The sequence below is a fragment of the Zootoca vivipara genome, chromosome 7 (genome assembly GCF_965207765.1).
Source record: "Zootoca vivipara chromosome 7, rZooViv2.hap1.1, whole genome shotgun sequence".
Classification (NCBI taxonomy): Eukaryota; Metazoa; Chordata; class Lepidosauria; order Squamata; family Lacertidae; genus Zootoca; species Zootoca vivipara.
This window is the reverse complement of record NC_142590.1, coordinates 70,636,557-70,659,442: the sequence shown is the minus strand read 5'-3', so window position 1 is coordinate 70,659,442 and position 22,886 is coordinate 70,636,557. Positions and strand designations below refer to the sequence as shown.

At 43.9% G+C, this 22,886-nt stretch overlaps 1 protein-coding gene across 1 annotated transcript in view; it reads left to right on the top strand.

Annotated features, from left to right (window-relative positions):
• The window catches only part of PTPRT (protein tyrosine phosphatase receptor type T), a 582,983-nt gene that overhangs the window by 221,323 nt on the left and 338,774 nt on the right, over positions 1-22,886 (top strand). The window contains exons 3-4 of the mRNA XM_088674576.1: positions 13,865-14,136; positions 17,831-17,912. Coding sequence (XP_088530702.1) covers positions 13,865-14,136; positions 17,831-17,912 — 354 coding nt within the window. The remainder of the gene's footprint in view (positions 1-13,864; positions 14,137-17,830; positions 17,913-22,886) is intronic.

Below are 22,886 nucleotides of genomic sequence, written 5' to 3'. Positions count from 1 at the left end.
CAGAATCAGTGAGGTGTGTGACCTGAGAAGACAGAGTGTGGTCTGGGGCGCATTTAGAGGGCCAAAGACAGAGAGACCTGGGGGGCTGCATTTGGCCCCTATTCCTGAGGTTCCCCACTGCCCTAATTGATCGGAGCATAATTCAAAGTGTTGGTGCTGACCTTTAAAGCCCTAAAGAACCTCAGCCCAGTATACCTGAAGGAGCATCACCACCCCCATCGTTCTGCCCAGACACTGAGGTCCAGCTCCGAGGGCCTTCTGGCAGTTCCCTGATTGCGAGAAGTGAAGTTACAGGGAACCAGGCAGAGGGCCTTCTTGGTAGTGGCGCCCGCCCCATGGAACACCCTCCTATCAGATGTCAAATAAATTAACAGCTATCTGACTTTTAGAAGACATTTGAAGGCAGCCCTGTTTAGGGAAGCTTTTAATATTTGATGAATTATTCACAGTGGAACCTTGAGTTGCGGACGTAATCTGTCCCAGAGGCACGTCCGCAACTCGAAGCATTCTCATCCAGAAGCGCCACATCTGCACATGCGCGCAGCGGGATTTAGCGATTCTGTGCATGTGTGAGCGGCAAAACCCAGAAGTAACCATTCCGGTACTTCTGGGTTGCCGTGGGACGCAACTTGAAAAGACGTAACCTGAAGCGGACGCAACATGACTGTATTTTAATATTTTGTCGGAAGACACCCAGAGTGGCTGGGGAAACTCAGCCAGATGGGCGGGGTATAAATAAATTATTATTATTATTATTATTACAATAGTTTTTAGGTGCTGGAAATTAGGTGTGCCAGTCATTTCACCTGCATCCTGTTAAATGTGCATTTGGTACTCTGGTGTCTATAATGATTTAGCTTTTAAGCTGTGTGGCAGCTGAAAGGTGATACCGAAGCAGTCTCAACTGAGCTGGTCACGAGGGGTCCTTCTTGGTGGTTCATTTCTTCAGCTGTCATCTGCAGGAACACAGTCATGTAATCTTAATGAACAATGTGCAAAGCCATTAAAAACTCAATTATGGCTCTCTTTTTACTGTAGACATGAGAAAATGCAATCATAAAGTGCTGATGTGTAAACACAATAGGCACCATCTGCTACCAAGTACGATTTCGGCTCTGAAAAGAGGATATATGTTGCAGATGCATCAATAATAGGAGGCTTATCAAGGCATCATTATGCATCAGGGAGGGAGGGAATGAAATTTATGAGCATCTAGGGAGCACTTCGTGGTTTAATCCCCCAATTTTAGTGATATGTTCCATAACTGTAGCAATGCAAGGACCAGTTTAGGCTTCTCCTTTTTTAGTATATATATTTAAAAGAATTCATGTTTTGCTGAATCCTGATGATCTAAGCATATATTAAAAACTATTTTAAAAAATATCGATGAAACTGGGAGCAACAAATATTAATTACGCTAACCTGTTGATCAAACCACATAAATCAGGCAGACTTGATATCAACTTGCTTGAAAGACCATGTGCCCCTGTGTCTACATTAATAAGTACAAAAACCCTGGCCTTTCACAACATGCAAAATATCTCCTTTCCTCAGCTGTAGGATTATATTGTCTGTAGCCCTGACATGTTTGCAAATTTGAAGATGAAAATAGCAAATGGCAATATGGATGGATGAATGTTTAATTTAGGGCGGAAAATGCTAAAACAAAGATATAAGGTTGGCAGTGTTCCAGAAAATGAGCAGTGCTGGAAATATGAAGAGAAATAATATTTGATGTTATTCTCCAGTTCCTTTCTTCATTCAGATAGAATGAACTTCAGGTGATTCTTAACAGCAGCAAAATGATTGTTTATAACCATTCAAGTTGGGGCAAAGTTTTCTTTTGTGGCTGCAATTTAAAAGGCATGTTTGCCCAACAGTCCCATTCAACAATATGGCCATATTGTCTGAATGCATTTGGGAATGGGAATGGGATGCCTACACTGACTCTCTCACTTATGCATGTTCACAACTTCTGAACCAATCCTGCATGCATGATCAGAACATGATGGCTCTGGTCTGCCTCCATGGTCAGAGGCTATAATACTTTGGAATATCAGTCGCTGGGAACCACAGGAGGGGAATGATCTTTTGTGCTTGAGTCCTGCTTGTGGGTTTCTCACGGGGATCTGGGTGGCTATTGTAAGAACAGAATGCTGAACTAGATGGGTCATTGGCCTGATCCCAGTGGCGGAGAAGGGGGCGGGGGTTACGGTCCACTCCGGGTGTCATCACTTGGGTGTATCTGACAAAATGAGGATTTTTTTTTTTAAGGGTTCACGAAACTTTTTAGGAATGATGTGGTGGCTTAGGCACCTGCAGGCAGTGTAGAACTTGTGCCTGCCTATTTCCTCTCCCTCAGCTGCCCTACAGCTGAGGGGGAGGCGGCAGAGAGGCTCGCCCTATCCCCATGGGCAGATCGCACCGCCCCCACAGGTGGATTGCCCCGCCCCTGGCTGCAGGACACGCCCCTGCACCTGGCACCCAAGTGGCTAGCTATGCCGCTGCCTGATCCTTCTTTATGTTCTTAGTAGTGGGCTAGGTTCAGGCCAGTTTCAAGGGTGTATGAATGCAGCGCTCCAAGTCTCTCTACATGGCCCATGTGACTTCCCCCAAGTCCCTCTCTCTAGGCCGCATCCTCTTGTCTGATTGGAATGTGTTCTCAAACCGTGGCAATGCTTCTTGCTTGCCTCAGTAAGAGGACAAAAGATGGTACAGTCATACCTCAGTTTAAGTACACCTCGGTTTGAGTATTTTCAGTTTAAGTACTCCGCAAACCTGTCTGGAATGGATTAATCCACTTTCCATTACTTTCAATGGGAAAGTTCACTTCAGGTTAAGTACGCTTCAGGTTAAGTACGGACTTCCGGAAGCAATTACACTTATACCTCGGGTTAAGTACGCTTCAGGTTGAGTAATCCGCAGACCCGTCTGGAACAGATTAATCCACTTTCCATTACTTTCAATGGGAAAGTTTACTTCAGGTTAAGTACGCTTCAGTTTAAGTACTCTGTGGACCCATCTGGAATGGATTAATCCACTTTCCATTACTTTCAATGGGAAAGTTCGCTTCAGGTTAAGTACGCTTCAGGTTAAGTACAGACTTCCGGAACCAATTGTGTTTGTAAACCGAGGTACCACTGTATATTAAATCAGTACTATTACCCTCCATATTTTAGGTGGTGGTGGAGGGTTGAATCTTAAATTCAGTTCTCCACATTTCTGCTGGAATTCACATTTTTAAAAAATCCTCATGAAAATGATTCAGCATTTAATTTCATTTTTCTTCATTTCATTTTCCTAAAAGGTATACATTGCTTGGTTGTAAAAAAAAAAAAAACCAACAACCCTCAAAGCCAACCCTCAAATCGAGAAAAATTTACAATACTATAAAACACACAAAAGTTAAAATACCAAAACAGATTAAAATTCCCTCAGCATTTCTAAGCATCTGGATAGGATAGTCTAAACCAGAATGTTTTTAGCAGATGCCAAAAAGAGTAACATGAAGGCACTTGCTTGATATTGTCATTTTTATTGAAGGTTTTTCATAACACAGTGCAATAAAAACACTTTTCTAAATTACACACACACACACACACACACACCCTAGTCTCACACAGTGCCTTCTTGATATCAATAGGCAGGGTGTTTCAAAGCATAGATGCTGCCACACTAAATGAGTGAGTTCTTATAAATGCAGAACAGGAATTATGTGGTATTTCTAAGAGTGCCAATTCCACCAATCGATTCACAAAATTTTAGTATGAATTTCTGTTAACATTTTGGTATGTAGTCAAAGGTGACTATGTGGTTGCGGCACTCATCTTGCTTTCAGGCTAAGGGAGCCGCCGTTTGTCCACAGACAGCTTTCTGGGTCATGTGGCCAGCATGACTAAGCCGCTTCTGGTGCAATGGAACACTGTGATGGTAACCAGAGCGCACAGATATGCCGTTTACCTTCCCACCACAGCAGTACCTATTTATCTACTTGCAGTGGCAAGCTTTTGAACTGCTAGGTTGGCAGGAGCTGGGACTGAGCAACGGGAGCTCACTCCATCATGGGGATTTGAACCACCAACCTGATCAGCAAGCCCAAGAGACTCAGTGGTTTAGGCCACAGCACCACAGCGCTACCCGCATCCCAACATGATTAGCATCATTCATTGTAAGTGGCAAGTGGGTAAATGGCATTGGTGATATTTGTACTGGGGACTTGCTGATTTTCCACAGCTTGGTCTCTTAGCCACTATGCAGGAAATTGTTTTCCAGCATTCTCAGAAACATGCATTGCTTTTATTTTGGCTCCCTACGGTGATAGGATGCTTTGCATCACATGGAGCTGGTAATATATTATACCTTAGGACAAAGTGATATTGTTAATTAAGCCTTTGTTGTCTTTTTGTGAGCATCACATAAAATCAAGAATTGTGAGTAAATGTAAGTTTGAATATCACTTTTTATTTAGTTTGTGTGGCAACACACAAGGCTTTCAGTTAACAGCCACAGGCCATGGCAGTGAATTTAAGGTTTATGTATTTAGGATGTTGATTGATTGATTTAGAGATTAAATTTATATCCCTTCCTCCGAAAGAACCCAAGATATCATAAATGGCAAAATTCAGAGCTGAATATTTAACTCTGAACCCCAACTTATCTGCTAGAAACAGAAGTTATTTTCACTGGATCTTAAATCATTCTGCAGGATATTTTAACTTTGGGATTTTGATTCACAACATATTTACTACCAACCTTACTGTATGCTTGTGAAACATGGACCACTTATAAACACCGTTTCCAACTCCTTGAAAGATTCCATCAATGGTGTCTCCAAAAATTTTTACACATCACTTGGGAAGACACGCAAACTAATATCAGTGTACTGGAAGAAGAAAAGATCACCAGTGTTCTTCAACATCAACTTTGTTGGACTGGTCATGTCGTGCGGATGCCTGATGATCATCTTCCAAAGCAACTACTCTATTCCAAACTTAAAAATGGAAAGCATAAAGCTGGTGGTCAACAAAAGAGGTTTAAAGACTGTCTCAAGGCAAATCTTTAAAAAAATGTAGTATAAACACTGACAACTGGGAAACACTGGCCTGCGAGCGCTCCAGTTGGAGAACAGCCTTTACCAAAGGTGTCATGGGCTTTGAAGACACTCGAACTCAGGACGCAAGGGAGGAACGTGCTAAGAGGAAGACACGCTTGGCAAATCCACACCGTGATCCACTCCCACCCGGAAACCAATGTCCCCACTGTGGAAGGGCATGTGGATCCAGAATTGCCCTCCACAGTCACTTACGGACTCATTGTTAAAACTGTGTTTATGGAAGACAATCTTACTCGGCTACGCGAGTGATCTCCAAAGAAGAAGAAGACTTAAAACATTAGCTAATAATGTAATATTTTAAAAAATATTACAGTACAACATAAAAACAATAAAGAAAATCTTTAAAATAAAAAGACAGTATAAAACTAGCAAAAATATGGTATAAAAGCATATAAAATAGTAATTTGGGGGATTTAAAAGTTCCCAAAGGCTAAAAAAAGTACAGATAAAGATTTTTCTTAAGATGGTGTCTGCTCCAGATTGTTTTTTCAAATCTGAATGCAGACTGCTCCCAGAGTACTTTGCTTGCTGTAAAACTGCTCCCAAAGTCCTGGAATATGTGATTTGGACTTTGGCCAAGCATCTATATGATGTGGTAAGCTCATTCATGCCTTTCTGTTTAGCTGGGCTCTTCTCTTGAGAATCTGCATATTTTCTCTTGTCTAAAAGATGCGGTGTAGGTGGTTAGGAGATCAAGCAAAACTTCACATGCTTTTCCTCCACACCCCGAGTGTTCTCTTTGTATGCAAGTATGCACACTCATTCTCTCTCATCTCCATTTCTGCTGCCCATTGTGTCTCTATTTGGCACAATCCATTTTAAAACAGGGAGAGTCACACACATTTCTGTTGTGTGTAATCGTAAAGCAGTGGAAAAGCTTATTTGGGCAAATGCCGCCAGTGTCTCCTTCTCTAAACCTACTACATATGGCTGCGCATTGATCAAAAATGATCAGAATGTTTAACCGGCTCATCTGGGTGTCCGTCACACTGCTGCAACATGGCATACAAAAGAAAAGGGGGGGAACACTAACTTCAATAGGTTACTAGTGAGGCAAGCTTTCCCAGATTCAATCTTCTGTGAACTGCATGGGGGCCAGCAGAGAGATAACTTTTGTAGCATGACTTGGCAGCTGCATCGGAACTGAGAATGTCAAGAGGGCTGCATTTGATTAAAAATTACTATGCCTGACTGCTGAAATAGATATTCTTTCTTCTCTTTCTTTGCCCCCCTCTCCCAATCTCTTATTACTTTTGCTGGTTTCCCTCAAGGCATGTGTGCACACATCCACAAAGCAGATCTTCTAAAGAGAATTAAACCAACAGTTCTCATTATTTTTATTGCTAGAGAGGAGTGGTTTTTTTTGTCACATCGCTGCAGCCATGAAAGGGAGAATTTTAAATGCCTTTCTCAAAATATGCTTCTGTGGCTTCCCATAGTTGTATTTGTGTGTGTGTGTGTGTGTGTGTGTGTGTGTGTGTGTGTGTGTGAGAGAGAGAGAGAGAGAGAGAGAGAGAGAGAGAGAGAGAGAGAGAGAGAGAGAGAGAGAGAGAGAGAGAGACTAAGAGAGAAGGTCAACTGTGTGTATGGGTTATTGGAAAACAGCTACAAATATAACTCTAGCAGCATGGTGGGACAGACTGTAGAATACAACCCTTATGAAGAAACTAATGAGGCATATTAGAGTGCTCAGGCGCACGAAGAATAAAGACGGTTTTGAACCTGTATAGTACCTATTTGAATTATGGTGCTGGAAAAGACTCTTGAGAGTCCCATGGACTGCAAGAAGATCAAGCCTATCCATTCTTAAGGAAATCAGCCCTGAGTGCTCACTGGAAGGACAGATCATGAAGATGAGGCTCCAATACTTTGGCCACCTCATGAGAAGAGTAGACTCCCTGGAAAAGACCCAGATGTTGGGAAAGATGGAGGGCACAAGGAGAAGGGGACAACAGAGGATGAGATGGTTGGACAGTGTTTTCGAAGCTACGAACATGAGTCTGACCAAACTGCGGGAGGCAGTGGAAGACAGGAGTGCCTGGCATGCTCTGGTCCATGGGGTCACGAAGAGTCGGACACGACTAAACGACTAAACAAGTACCTATTTATTCAGTACACAGCAAAGAACAGGTTTGCCCCCTCACCACCAGCTACCCATTGCTTACTCTGTTTTTAATATTGTAAACCACCCTGGGACCTTAGGGTGAAGGGCAGGTAAAATAATAATGATGGTGGTGATGATGATGATCAAGGTTATTTTCTTTAACAAGAGGGGAATACATGCTAGATGATGCTAGGTGGAGCATCACAAGGTGATTTAACATCCTTGGAATTGATCACTTAATAAGCAGCAGGGTGTTGATCTGATTCAATTAGGTTGTAGGTTGCATGTCCATGTTCAGTTGCTTGGGACCTTCGAGGATAGGATACCCTCCTTCCCTTCTTTCCTTTCAATTCAGGGTGGGAGCCAGTCAGGTTGGTACAGGATTCCTGTCTATGATTGCCAGCATTGGCCATCTTAGCAGCTATAGACAGTTAAGAGACTCAGCTACGTTTGCCAATACAGTGGTACCTTGGGTTACAAACTTAGTTCATTCTGGAGGTCCATTCTTAACCTGAAACTGTTCTTAACCTGAGGTACCACTTTAGTTAATGGGGCCTCCTGCTGCTGCTGCACGGTTTCTGTTCTCATCCTGAAGCAAAGTTCTTAACCCGAGGTACTATTTCTAGGTTAGCGGAGTCTGTAACCTGAAGCGTCTGTAACCTGAGGTACCACTGTACAGTGATTCGAATGCGTTATAAGCATGTAACACCAGATGGCACCAGAGAGCACAAAACCTTTCTATAGCATTTTTACATACTGGTAGTTTTTTTCTTTTCTTATTATGTTTTAATTTCTGACTTATTTATAGTGTGTGTTTTTCCCTGTGTGTAGATCCACCCAAGGTGGATAATGGCAGACAAAGTGTGGGAACAAAAGGGAGGCAATCAGACAACAGAGCTTGGAACAGAACATAGTGGCCATTACTTTAAACTTTAAGTTTAGTGAGACATAAACAAACCAACAATTTCAAATTGGTTTTTCCCCCTTTCCCCAAAATGGACCATAATGAACATCCATCACAGTTTGCCAGTTTGGACAACACAACAAGCTGTGGATGGTTAAGCAAAAACAGAAGCGAAAGCTTCTGAGCTTCTCCTTGCATCTGTGCTAGAGAAGGAGGGGCACAGCCTGCAATGTCTGAATGCGGCCAGTGCAGAGTTGGGTTTAGGGCAGTGTGATCAGTTCCATTGAACTGGGTACTGAGTCTAGGGCAGGCATCCCCAAACTTGGCCCTCCAGATGTTTTGGGACTACAACTCCCATCATTCCTAGCTAACAGGACCAGTGGTCAGGGATGATGGGGATTGTAGTTCCAAAACATCTGGAGGGCCAAGTTTGGGGATGCCTGGTCTAGGGGGCACTGCAGGGCATTGCAACTATGACTTAGTGAATTGAGTAGAAGTCAGGAGCTGAGGGGGCACCAAATTGTAGCCTTGCATAGGGTGCTGCTGAAATCTGAAAGATCCAGGTCTACCCCTGGCCCGTGTCTCAGATAAAGTTTTATTGGAGTAGAATTATGACCCCCACCCAATTCTGGAGACCTGGTAAAAGCTGCAGCCAGGTTGAGACTTAGGTGTGGTGCCACCTGACATCCAATAGGCAACATTGCAAGCTTGCAAAAATATATATATAATGAAGAATTTAAACCAGAAGCTTCCATCTCAGCTCCTTCCTTCTTCATTTTTTTTTAACTTTGCCTCGCAGAAAGTGGTCGTTTCATGAGACTCCTGGTGTTGTCCTTCCAAACTGGTTATTTCCTTGTTTCTTTTGCCTTTTGTTGAATTTCTCTGTGTGTTTAGCCTCATTTTTAGTTATTCTCAGCACTCCTTTCCCCGCTCTGGTGTTTTCACACTGATTTCTTGAGGCCTATTCAGTTGTTGGTTTCCTTCTCTACAGTCTCTTTAGACCAGGCATCCCCAAACTATGGCCCTCCAGATGTTTTGGACTACAATTCCCATCTTCCCCAACCACTGGTCCTGTTAGCTAGGGATCATGGGAGTTGTAGGCCAAAACATCTGGAGGGCCGCAGTTTGGGGATGCCTGCTTTAGACTCTGTATTGTCCTTTGCATTGCTGACTTCATCTATAGTAGCCTCTGGATTCCCCCCCCCCCAAGCTTTTTGCTCAGTATAGGTAAAGCTTTTCAAACCTCTAGTCATTAGCTCTCAGTGGGAGGTTAGACAGTTTTCCGTGGTGTTTTTTTTTTTTTTTTTTTTGCTAACAATCACCTAATGATCGACTATTGTTCAAACAGCTTCTTTTCCTGAGCTTAAATGGAAAGGCACAGAAGAAATGCACACTCTCCCACCAGGAGCAAATTGCAGCAGCAAAATTACAGCCCATAAATGCAATAGACAATATTACAGCTAGTTCTCCTTCTACCCAAGTTTTGACTCCAGCCTTCCCCACCATCGTTCAGGAGCAGCACCTGTTATGGCAGGTCTTCCCAGCTTTCCAGCTTCTCCTGCCCCATCTCTAGGGCTAGATCATCTCAGAGCTAGATCAAGTGGGCCCATGAGCTCCCCTCATTCTGGCATCAACTCTGAGAACCAATTGCAGCTGGAAAGGCGTAGACAGGGGAGTTGACCAGGTAAGGGGCCCACCTGGTACAATAGGGGGTGTAACCTACCTCAGTCGGGTCCAGAGCTTCTCCCGCCCTACCCTCCCTTAGTTTAGGCCTTTTATTGCTTCTCCCGCCCTACCCTCCCTTAGTTTAGGCTTATTTACAGGTATGTGGGCGCTGCTACAGTCATTGAGGGTTGCTGTTGTAGGACCGGGAAGGAATTTCCCTGCATTCTTTTTCTTCTTCTTCTTCTTCTTCTTCTTCTTCTTCTTCTTCTTCTTCTTCTTCTTCTTCTTCTTCTTCTTCTTCTTCTATGCCCCGCCCATCTGGCTGGGTTTCCCCCGCCACTCTGGGCGGCTTCCAACAAATACCAAAATACATTAAAATATCACAGATTAAAAACTTCCCTAAACAGGGCTGCCTTTAGGTATTTTCTAAACGTCAGGTAGTTGTTTATCTCCTTGACCTCTGATGGGAGGGCGTTCCACAGGACGGGCACCACTACCAAGAAGGCCCTCTGCCTGGTTCCCTGTAGCTTTGCTTCTCGCAGTGAGGGAACCGCCAGAAGGCCCTAGGCGATGGATCCCAACATTGGCCGGCTTCACCTTCCCCGTAGCAAAACGTCACAGCTTTGGTGGTTTCTGGCCTTGGGCGGACTCCTTGGGTGACACACGCCCCCCCTCCAGCAGCGATCCCAGGGTTCCCCATTAAAGGGGTTGTGTTGAGGGGAGTCATTGGCCATACGCTGAAAGGTTGTCAGTGCACTCCCCTGTGTTGCAGCGAAATGGGGGGCGGACGGGCTCTCTGCTTAAACATATGTCTGCCAGAGCCAGCCCAAACCCCAGACAGACTGATTAACCCTGATGTGCCCCAGATCCCCAGCTGGGGACTGGGAGGGATAAACGCCCAATGCCTAAGCCAAGGTCTTCCTACATCTGAAAAATTAATAAAGTTGTTGCCAAGTTTAATCCCATAGCACGTTGTCATGACTCATTATTCCACCTGGGTGTCATCTGGGGTCGGGGGGGTGTCTGCCTGGGCACGCAATACAAAGCAATGTGGTTTGGCCTGGCCTCAGCCTGGAGAGCATTCACCAAGGTAGTGGTAGCCTTTGTTTCACACACACACACACACACACACACACACACACACACACACACATCTTCAGTCCATATTACCTTTTCTTTACCTCAACAACATACTGATTGCCTCTGCATCAAACAAGAGGAGACTTTTATGTGAGCCTATCAGCCTTCTAAGATCACAGCTTCATGATCACATACAAGAAGGGCCTTCTCTTTCCTTTTTGCCAGTTGATTCGTCTAGGAGGCCTCAAACACTCAAGCAGACAATTACATTATCTTCAGGAAAAAAACCATAACCAAAATTTTCTCAACTGTGTCCTCCATCCTACCCCATCAAGCTATCATCTTAATGCTGTTGTCAAGATGCTACGACTAATGATACTTGCCCTACCAGTGATGCTGTGGGGCAGACTTTGCTCACATCCCTGTCAATGGCTCCTCTTGCACCATCAGAGATCCATTCACAAGTGCTTTTATGGGGTCTCCAGAAAAGTCTGCTAAACTTACTGCGAAAGGTATTCCTGGATCCCATAAAAGCTGCCACCAGAGCCCACTCGGGCTGTCAGCAGCTGTTTGTTCTGTGGCACCTCACCACTTTTTTTTTTTGCCAATATACGCTCCATCATACTTTACCTTTCCTACCAGAGTGTCACAATGAATTTTTAAGGCAACCTCTCCTGTTAAAAGCCATCTCCCATGCTCTTCTGATACTGAATCTCCTCGTTTTCTGGCTTGTTATTTAAAAACTGGAAAAGGAAGGAGCAGGAAGGAGATAATATGGCAGCTTCCTGTTCTTTATTTTATTTTATTTTATTTTTTGCTCCCTTGCAATGTTACCTGTTGACTGCCGGGAGGTGTGAAACCTAAATCCCAATCTGGTGGCTGCTTTTTACAGGATCCAGGAATACCTTGCACAATAAGTATAATGGGCTTTTTTTTTTTTTAAATGCATTAGCGAACACACCGTCACAAAGAAGAGACAAAGTCAAGGCAAGGGATTGGATTTGGTGAACTTCTCTTGCTTTGAGGTTCTTAAAATAGCTGTTCTTAAAAGGTTGTTTTACAAATGGCAATACTTTTCAGCATGAATCATTTCCCTTCTTGCTGTGCTACAGCAGTGCTATCTGTGTGACACACTGGAATTGAGTTTTTGTTGATCAGAGTCTCAGCAGCTGTTACAGCATCTAGTCTCTAAATCTTGGGCTGAAGATGGATGCTATAGTATGTCACAGAGTATAAAATCCAGAGGAGGGAATGCTGCTGGTGTAACCCTTGCGGTTTCTAGGCTGGGGTCCTTGTTAGGTCATGAACCTTAGGAGGAATTTTCATGTTGGAAAGTGGGACTGTGGTTCCACATCCATTAAGAAAATGTTATCTACATGCTAGGACCTTGTTTATAGGCAACTTAATGGGCTAAAATGAAACCAAGCAGAACTAGAAGTTAATATTTGATTGTAAAACAAGTAACACTTCCCTGGGTGGCCCACATTGTGTTAGCTTTCCTTTCTTTCTTTAATTCATGAGTAACAAAAATCACTTAAACACAATTTAAGTGATGCCCACTTAAATTGTGTTCATTTGAGTGATTAGATCAGAGACATGTACAAATTGACAATTCTAAATTACGGGGACATGCACAAATTGATAATCCTTAATTACAGAGAAAAGTCATGCATTCAAATGGCACACCAGAGTTGTGAAATGGGCTACAAATGTGATTAAAATATAAGGAATTCAAACAGAGGGAGTGTCAAGGTAGCCATTTAGTCTAAGGCTCTCTTTTCTACACCTTAAGCTGGTGAAACCCCAGGCCCAGCTCGCCCATTGACTCTAGTGGCGCAATGCACCGTGGCGCCTGGGTGATCAGGGGGCGCTGGGGGCGCTGAGGGGCGCCCCAGCAGGTGGGGGAGCTTCGCGGCAGCCTCCCTTTTCCCTCCACCAGCCGCACCGCGAGAGCAGGGAGGGAAGCGAGCGGAACAGGGGCACTAGGACCCTGTTCCGCTCTGCAGCGCCAGGGTCATCCCTCACCCTGGCGCTGTGTTTCATTGGTAGAGGTGACGCTACAAGGCAGCACCTCTACCAATGAAACACAGCGCCCTGTTGGCGGGAAGGAACCCGTCGTGGCCCGGCCTGCCCAGGCACCCCGCTCCGCTGGGAGAAGGGAGGAAGGCCGCACGGAGCAGCGGCGCCCCCTCCCCCACTCAATCCAGCGGCATCGGAGTGGCAGGCGGCCTTCGGCACAGCGCAGCCCTCCTGTGAGGTGCAGGGGCCGCCGTGAGGCTCCTGCCGCCCAGCACGCCAGGTAAGAGTTTCCCTTTTTTTAAGAGTGGGGGGGGGCACCCGAGGGATCCCTGCACCAGGGCGCCTGATGACCTTAAGACGGCCCTGGCCTGCTCAATATTTTAAGCTGGTGAAACCCCACAGTAACCCATGACCTGCTCAGCAGCTAATTGCTGCTGTCTGGTGGAGGAATCACACTCCTTTGAGTGCCACTGTGCCTTGCTCTTTTCCAGGGATGTATTATAATACATTGGCACAATACAAACCAATAAATTTAGTTGTGTTATAAAGGCTGTCAGCTTCATACTGCTTGGAAATGCCACTGGGAGAGCCTGGCCACTTGGCAAGAGGTTTGTACAATGTGTATGCACTTCATGCTTGGTGTGAATATTTTACTGTCAGACAATTTGAAATCCAGGGTAGAAAATTTGAAAACAGTAATAAATAATCCTCTTTAAGTGATGGTGGAGGCAGTGGGTGCAAATTTATTTGCAGCTCCTGTAATTTTGATGTCTTCTTGTCTTTTTCAGATAAGTGTTGGCATAAAATAATAGGTTTTCAGTTCTTTGAGATGAATACCTGTTTTGTTTTCTGACTGCTGGGCAGATTGTTTAGAATTATTGGCTCTTCATCATGCTATTGTTCCAGGGGAAGAGAAGGAAACCACTGACCTTATTTTTCTCTGCTGTTGTCCCTCTCTTTGTTTCACATTTATCTCCAGGCTCCTTCATGATGGTGAACAGCTCTGGGAGAGCGTCTGGGCAAAAAGCTCATTTGCTTCTACCAACCTTGAAGGAAAATGACACACACTGTATTGACTTCCATTACTACCTGTCCAGTCGAGACCGCTCCAGCCCTGGATCGTTGAATGTTTATGTGAAGGTTAATGGTGGACCTCAAGGCAACCCTATCTGGAATGTGTCTGGGATTGTTACAGAAGGCTGGGTGAAGGTAGAACTTGCAATCAGCACATTCTGGCCACACTTCTATCAGGTGTGTTTGAGATTCCCCCATCCCTAAAAAGTTGCATCACATATTTTGTGATTATATCATATCATATCCTATCTATTCTGTGATAATAACCACTTCCCCTTTCCCCCAGATACTACAGATAACTATCGATATGGTCTGTTTTGACCCTCATTGAATAACAGATAGTAGTACTCAGAATCACACTCTGATTTGGAAGAGAGCAGCCATAGTATTTTATCGGATTTGTCCCAATGCAAGTCAAGGAATGTTTGCATTCCTGTGAAAACTAAGATAAATGCTAGAAATGTAATTCACGTGTTTGCTTGCTTCACCAGACACCTGAATTTACATATGAACACACTTGCAAGTTTGTTGCTAATACAAATTTCAGCTTTAACAAACTTTTATCATGGTGTTGTTGTTGTTGTTGTTGTTGTTGTTGTTGTTGTTGTTGTTTTGCAGCAGAAACACTTAGCTGACATTTTCCTCACCATTGAGGGGTACTGAGTACAATTGAAGCATGGAGACCCCGGGAGTAGGAGTGGTCAAATTTAGCCCCTTGCCCCAATACAGATAATTATATGGGGAATGTGGAGAAGTACACTTACAGAAGCCTTGATGGAAAGTACTGGTATATGGAGAGACATGTCATGAAAATAGTAGCCATAGTCAAAACTGAGTATTCTTGAGGATGTGGGGGGCAGATGGAGAAAGTGTGTTTAGCTCTTTCTCTGACATGATCCTGACAAAAATGGCATCTCTGAAGCAGCTGTTTACATTAGAGCTCCCATTTGTGCCAATGAAATAAGTTGGACATGAATAGGATTTGTGCAGTTAACATCACATCTGGTTTGGCACATAGCTGACCACTGTTATGTTCTTGACAGTGAAGAGGCTGTCCTCTGCAAAGACGGATAAGAGGCAGGACTTTCTACATCCAACAATTCCTCTCCCCTTGATTTCATCCCTTCTACCTCCTGTATCTGGAGCTATGACCCACTGTGTGGATATCATTTCTTAAATATACACACATCTGATACATTTCATGCATTGACTATCCCAGGCACCCCCAAACTCAGCCCTCCAGATGTTTTGGGACTATAATTCCCATTGTCCCTGACCACTGGTCCTATTAGCTAGGGATGGTGGGAGTTGTAGTCCCAAAACATCTGGAGGGCCGAGTTTGGGGATGCCTGCACTACATAGCTGCCAAGTTTTCCCTTTTCTCGCGAGGAAGCCTATTCAGCATAAGGGAAAATCCCTTTAAAAAAGGGATAACTTGGCAGCTATGCTGCACTAACCTAATGAGAGCTGCTATCTAATATCCTGATTGGTCAGCTCAATACAAAGGTCTTCTCTAGTGTAGTTAATACTAATTGAAAATTACATGCATTGTGTATTCCACATGAAATAAATATGGCTTGCTATTTAGAGTGTGTGTGTGTGTGTGTGTGTGTGTGCGCGTGCGCGTGTGTGTGTAAAACTTCAAACATCTAGAGGCATCCCAAAGCAACTTACAATGCTAAAATACAAAATTCATTTTTTGAAAAAAGTTATAAAACAAGATGATATAAACAGAATAGAATTCAGCCCTTTCCATACAGAATGAACACCAGTAGCCACCAAAAGCCCAGTCACCAGTGCTGTCCAGTAGCAGAATTTCTTTAAGGCAGGCATCCCCAAACTGCGGCCCTGTAGATGTTTTGGCCTACAACTCCCATGATCCCTAGCTAACAGGACCAGTGGTCGGGGAAGATGGGAATTGTAGTCCAAAACATCTGTAGGGCTGAAGTTTGGGGATGCCTGCTTTAAGGTGTCAAAAAGCAACATATGCAACAGATCTGGCTAGCAAGTACTGAGTTCTTGTAAGCCCTGACACCGATGATATTTAATCATTTGAGGTAGATGAGATTTCAGTGTTTTTCTTCTATGGTCAGCATATTCCCTTAATATGGTTCACCTTAGGCTACTCTTTTCATCTTCTCTCTAGTTCTTTTGGTTTTGCCATGAATTTTCACATTGTCCCAGATTGGATGTCAAAGTCACGACTCAGCTATGTTGGGACATCCCAAAGTCCCAAGGAATGACTAATGCTGCATATTACATAAATCACTTGCAACAACTTAATACTCGCAGTAATATCTTTGAAAACTTGCCTAAATGGAAAGAAATATTGTGTGTTACATCAAATACTTTTTTTTAATTAGGCATATGCATATGAATTAGAAATGAGAAATACATTCATTTCATTTCTGATTATTAATCCTTTAAGCATAATTATATTTTGACAGAACAGTGAAAGATTATAAATGAAATAAATGAGGAAGGTGACACAGTTTCATTTTAAACTGAAAGGGCTTCGTTGTTATTATTATTTTTAAAAAATCTAATTCCAAACACAGAATATTTATAAATAAATTAACTTGGAAATGTTAATGTTTTTAAGAAGTTTTTCACAAGGTTAATTGGCAAACTTTCCTCCATTGCTGTGAGCTGAATGCCTCTAAAAGGTGAAGAAGGCAAGGAATTGGGCATCCGGGGGGGGGGGGGAGGTGTGCCATTTTTATTTATCCCATGGTTCAACAACAGCAAAGCCACCTTCTGTGAGGTACTGTACTCTATTTATGGTGCAGCTAGATGGGAGCTGCTATTGAAATCAAATTGGAGATAGTACTCTGTTCTAGTGAGTACCAACACAGACACAGACACAGACACACACACACACACACACACACACACACACACAATATTATCTTACAGATAACTTTATAAATTCAGCATTATTTTAAAAATATTAGTTACCTATAAATATACTGAATAAGTATAATAAATGCATTGCATATGTACATACATCACATACATGGTGAAACATAAAATTGTCAAATTTATGATATATTTCATATATCTCCTAATAATGAATATGGATTGACCAGATCTTGCCCTTTATCATTCCAAACAAGCTGCATATTTCTGCATACCTGACATGGCACTATTATCTTCACTAATTAACTTTGTCAACCTAACCTACGGACAGATGGATAGTGACATGTTCTGCATGCCCAATACAGCTCAGGTAGTTTATCTAAAGGTGTGCCCAGTGTGGAGTTTCCCTCCCCAAGTGTTGCATGCAGTACATAATGACTCAACATAACTATACTATGAGCTTCGGCATTTCCAATGAAACAGGAGGAGAATTTACAGGGAAGCAATTTTGTTTGCGAGTTTCTTATAACACAGAGACTGCAGCCTAATCCCAGGGAGTAAGCCCCATTGAATTCAATAGGCCCTGTTCATGAGTAGACATGGTTAGGATTGTGCTGTTAGTTCTGGCACTGAAATCCTTGGTCTTTATCTGTTTTTATTAACATTTAACCTGGCTTCATGCTTATGCTTACTCTTAAGAGCAAATCGGTGTGTTCCCCTCCCCCCCAAAAACTTTTCCCAAGTATAAGTATGATATATATTTTCCAACATTATGTTCAGTGGAGACATATTGGAACAGGACAATGTGTGTATTTTTCTTCACTTCGCATTAATGAATAAACCTTTGAGGGGTTAGATTGGCTAGCTTATGAAAGCAATCAATAGGTTGAGTTGTGAATCTCTGTCCCTGGATTTTGAACGTTTTCAGCTTCAGCTATGCGAGAAAGAATAGGCGAGAGATCCTTTCGGACAGCTTACTTAAGCAGCTTGTTTTCCCCCTGTTGTATTTCAGGTGATATTTGAATCGGTATCGTTGAAGGGACACCCTGGGTACATAGCTGTGGATGAAGTCAGAGTTCTTGCCCATCCATGCAGTAAGCATACTCCCCCCCCCCTTTTCCTTCCTAACCGTAGTAATGTGTTACACTCGGCCTTGCATCAAGAGGAGTAATTCGCCCAATTCAATCAGTTCTGAAACATCTTCTTTTATCCTTTCCAAATGCTTACAGAGTGGAAGCAATCAACCCTGAATAAATACATAATTTATCAAGTTGTGCAACAGGCAGAACTGCTACAAATGTGCAGCTAGTGCCAAAATTCTAGTCCGTTATTAAGGAGATATAAAGCCCTGATTGTTAGCGCTGATTCAGGCCATTGAAGGAGAAGAATTGCAGGGTTCTGATGGTATCTTATAGAAGTAAGTTAAAGGGGGAATTTTGGGATGTGGGGGAGGTTCTTTCATGTGCACACAACTAAGCAAATTAGTGCAACATTCACTCTGGAATAAATGCCCTGGAGTATACTTTCTTTAAAGGAATGTAAATCTTTTCAGTGGCTCAGTGAAAGAATTTAAAGAATATGTATCCCTTTCAAAGCACTCAATTCATACTGTGAAGTATAGAGTATAGAATAAGTCATAAGATTGTTTCACTACATCCCCCCGGCTGTTGTATTTTGTACCACCCGTTTTATCCATGGAAACATTCAATTAGGAATTTGTATCCATTTGTTGCTACAGATGTCCAACTCATAACATTCAGATACAAACTTCCCCAAATCCAGGATTAATTCAAAGGTAACACTAGGGCCATTTTTTGTGCTCATGGTACCTGCCTGGCATCTAGAAGCCAACAGAAAGCTTAATACTTGGGCCAGTGCAGTCACAATGAAGCATATTTAAGTCCTTCTAATTTCAACAGGCAAAAACTATGTAAGATTCTTTTAGAGACTTGCGTGACTTAAAAGGGATAAACATGGAAGATTGGGATCCAAAGGTGCTTTCTAATTTCTGTTCATGCTTTATATTTATCTGTTTATTACATTTATATCCCGGCTTTCTGCCAGTCACCCAACACAGTCTACAATTTTAAATGCTAAAAGAAATAAATGATATAAAATGTAAAGTTGACTGAGGAAGGCACAGGACTATTCCAGCAATGTTGTTAGGGACAGCATATATAAGGCATTTATGTTCCCCCCCAAAATAGAGTGCTGTTGCGGTTTCTTTTAATACTTGCTTCGCCAGCATTGCTAGCTAGAAGAGAATTAGTTTGACTCATTAGAGTATTCTCTTTAGAAGCTTTTCTGACCTTTTGAGTATCGGGTACTATACTATTGAGAGGGCCTTCTGGAGGTTTCCTCCCTGCGAGAAGTGAGGTTACAGGGACCAGGCAGAGGGCCTTCTCTATAGTGCCCCCCCATGGAACACCCTCCCATCAGATGTCAAGGAAATAAACAACTACCTGACTTTTAGAAGACATCTGAAGGCAGCCCTGTTTAGGGAAGTTTTCAATGTTTGATGTTTTATCGTATTTTTTATATTCTGTTGGGAGCTGTCCAGAGTGGCTGGGGAAACCCAGCCAGATGGGCACGGGCACTGTATTAATAATAATAATAATAATAATAATAATAATAATAATAATAATAATAATAATAATAATTGTGGTTGTGCTTGAACTCAAAGTCATCAACCATTTTTCCTTTCCTTTCCTTTCCTTTCCTTTCCTTTCCTTTTGTTCCTTTTAAAAACTGTAGAGGACTCAGTAGCAGTACGGTTGCCATCAATTAAAAAAGCCCATTTTGATACACTAAAGCTAAAAGGAATGGAAAGTACCAACTGTCACAACGGTTTGCTCTAAAAATTCTGCAATACTGCAAAAGCAGTATTGTTTTATATCAAGGCTTCTCCATTTCAGGTGACAGATGAATGACCCTGTCTCAGGCAACAGCCAGTACATCAATAAATTGTGACATGGATAAACTACCAGCCAGCTGAAAGGGATGGCATAACTCTCTTTGACTCTGCTGGCCAAGTGATACTGCTCACCAAATTGTAGCTGGCCTTTCACTGTGACAGAGCCTGCAAAGCTATGGTCCTCCGTACGTTGATAGACTCCTCATTATTATCCATGATAATTGATCATGGTAGGGACACGGGTGGCGCTGTGGTCTAAACCACTGAGCCTTGGGCTTGCTGATCAAAAGGTCAGTGGTTCAAATCCCCGTGGCGGGGTAAGCTCCCGTTGCTCGGTCCCAGCTCCTGCCAACCTAGCAGTTCGAAAGCACGTCAAAAAGTGCAAGTAGATTAATAGGTATAGCTCTGGCGGGAAGGTAAATGGCATTTCTGTGCGTTGCTCTGGTTTCATGGGCGTAGGCAGGGGAGCAGGAGGGGGCAGCTGCCCCCCCTAGAAGCAAAAAATTAATGTATTTTACAGACCATAACCAGCACTTTTCCCCTCCAAAAACTGAAGTGGAAAGGGCTTTGCTTTAGCAAGAGCAGCTAAGTCTCCACTTGCTGGGGGGGGGGGACACACACAGCTGTAACAAAAACACATCAAATAAATAAAGCAAAGTGGCTACCAGAAGTTAAGCAGTTAAGACAATGGAGCAGATATCCCCAGGCAAGTTTCGATAGCTGACCAATTCACCCTATTGTTCTTGAGTGGGAGTTGTTAATGAGCATTCAGGAATCACATTAAGAGTTCTATTGACGATTTAATGAGGGTGCAGAGGATTCAATTTGACTAAGGTGGCTCTGCAAGGCTAAAAGGAAGTGAATAAGAAAGGGGGGGCTGTAGCTTTGACAGACACAGTGATGTTTATAAAAAGCACAGGTGTTCCAGCCTGCCCCTCTTCCTGCATCTGTATACTGTAAATCAGGGGTGGCCACCTCCCAAGAGACTCTGATCTACTCACAGAGTTAAAAACTGGGAGTGATCTACCCCCTTTTGGGGGGTTCAGGTCAAAGCTGTTGAGTTTTTTTAAGGAAGGGAAGCACTGTTTTTTGGGGTTTAGGTCAAACTTGCTGAGCTTCTTTTAGGAGGGAGGCCCATTTTTGTTTAGGGCTTCAGGTCATAGTTCAACTTTTTTTAGGGAGGAGGAACATTTTGGGTGAGCTTTTTTTAGGGGTGCCAGTGACCTACCAGTGATCTACCACAGACATCCAGTGATCTACTGGTAGATCACAATCTACCTGTTGGACGTGCCTGCTGTAAATCAAGCAGAGAGAAAGCTGCTTACAAGACTCCTCTTGCTGCAGAGTTCCAGCATCACAGCGTCACCCAGAGACACCCGTAAATATGAGTTATCCCTCTCTCTATTTCTTCCTTCCTTCCCTCCCTCTTCCATCCTTAATAAAATACTGGGGGGGGGCGGATAAGCCCCACATAGAAAGCCCATCAACATGGGGGGGTGACTCTTTCAAATACGGTATTTACCAGTAATTGGGGGGGGGAGGGGAGAGGCACCTAGGCCTCTAGGAGTTGGCTGCTATGCCTAGGAGTAGGACAATTCAAGAAAGCAGAATGATGCATATGCTATGGTAATATATCAATAGAATCATAGAATTGTAGTTGGAAGGGACCACAAGGATCGTCTAGTCCAACCCCCTGCAATTCAGGAATTTTTTCCTAAGGTGGGGCTTGAACCCAAGACATGGTTGAAATATTATGCTGATATGCAGCAATGCCTCGGAGCTGTTGTGACTGCGGCCATGCCTTGCCTCGCCCTCGCCCGCCCTGCCACCCTCTCTCGCCTGCCCGACCCTCCTGTCCTCTTGCTGCAGAGTTCCAGCATCACAGCGTCACCCAGAGACACCCGTAAATATGAGTTATCCCTCTCTCTATTTCTTCCTTCCTTCCCTCCCTCTTCCATCCTTAATAAAATACTGGGGGGGGGGCAGATAAGCCCCACATAGAAAGCCCATCAACATGGGGGGGTGACTCTTTCAAATACGGTATTTACCAGTAATTGGGGGGGGAGGGGAGAGGCACCTAGGCCTCTAGGAGTTGGCTGCTATGCCTAGGAGTAGGACAATTCAAGAAAGCAGAATGATGCATATGCTATGGTAATATATCAATAGAATCATAGAATTGTAGTCGGAAGGGACCACAAGGGTCATCTAGTCCAACCCCCTGCAATGCAGGAATTTTTTCCTAAGGTGGGGCTTGAACCCACAACATGGTTGAAATATGCTGATATGCAGCAACGCCTTGGAGCCGTCGTGGCTGCGGCCGTGCCTTGCCTCGCCCTCGCCCGCGCTGCCACCCCCTCTCGCCTGCCCGACCCTCCCATCCTCTCCAGCCAAGCAGGGTAGCTGCCAACGCTGCCAGCCCCAGAAGCACAAGGTGGCCGCTGCCGCCACAATGTCATTGGGCCCACTGGCCCTGTAGCCCCGCCCACATCCCCACTTCGTGGCCCCTCCCGTGCCTTGGCCCCGCCCCTGAACGACCATGGCTTGCCCCCCCCCTAGTTTTGATCCTGGCTACGCCCCTGTCTGGTTTGCCAGAAGCGGCTTAGTCATGCTGGCCACATGACCCAGAAAAACTGTCTGCAGAGCGGACAAACGCCAGCTCCCTCAGCCTGTAAAGTTAGATGAGATAAGCACCACAACCCAATAGTTGTTTGCGACTGGACTTAACTGTCAGGGGTCCCTTTACTTTTAATTGATCATGGTGGCTGAGGCTGATAGGAGCTGCCCATTATGTCCCCCCACCCCACCCCATTATAGCAAATAGCAGAAAAGGGGCTTGGAGGAAAAAGTTAAACCCTCCCTGTGCCAGTGCTTCAGCAATGATCTGATTGCATAGCTGCATAGCTGGCCCACTCATGAGGCAAGGTGAGGTGTCTCAGGTGTCACGATCCACAGGCACAGCAGATCCTGTCTCTAAAGAATTCATTGTGTTGTGCTCTTTGGGAGTTGGACCTGCTGCCACCTTGGTAGTGCCTCTCCACAAAATAGCCATTTTACAGAAGGAAAATGGTGATGCTCAGGGCCTTTCCTCCCCCAAACCAGGCAAAGCAATGCAATGCAAAAGAAATAAAACATGCAAAAAAGCCAGGAACACTCC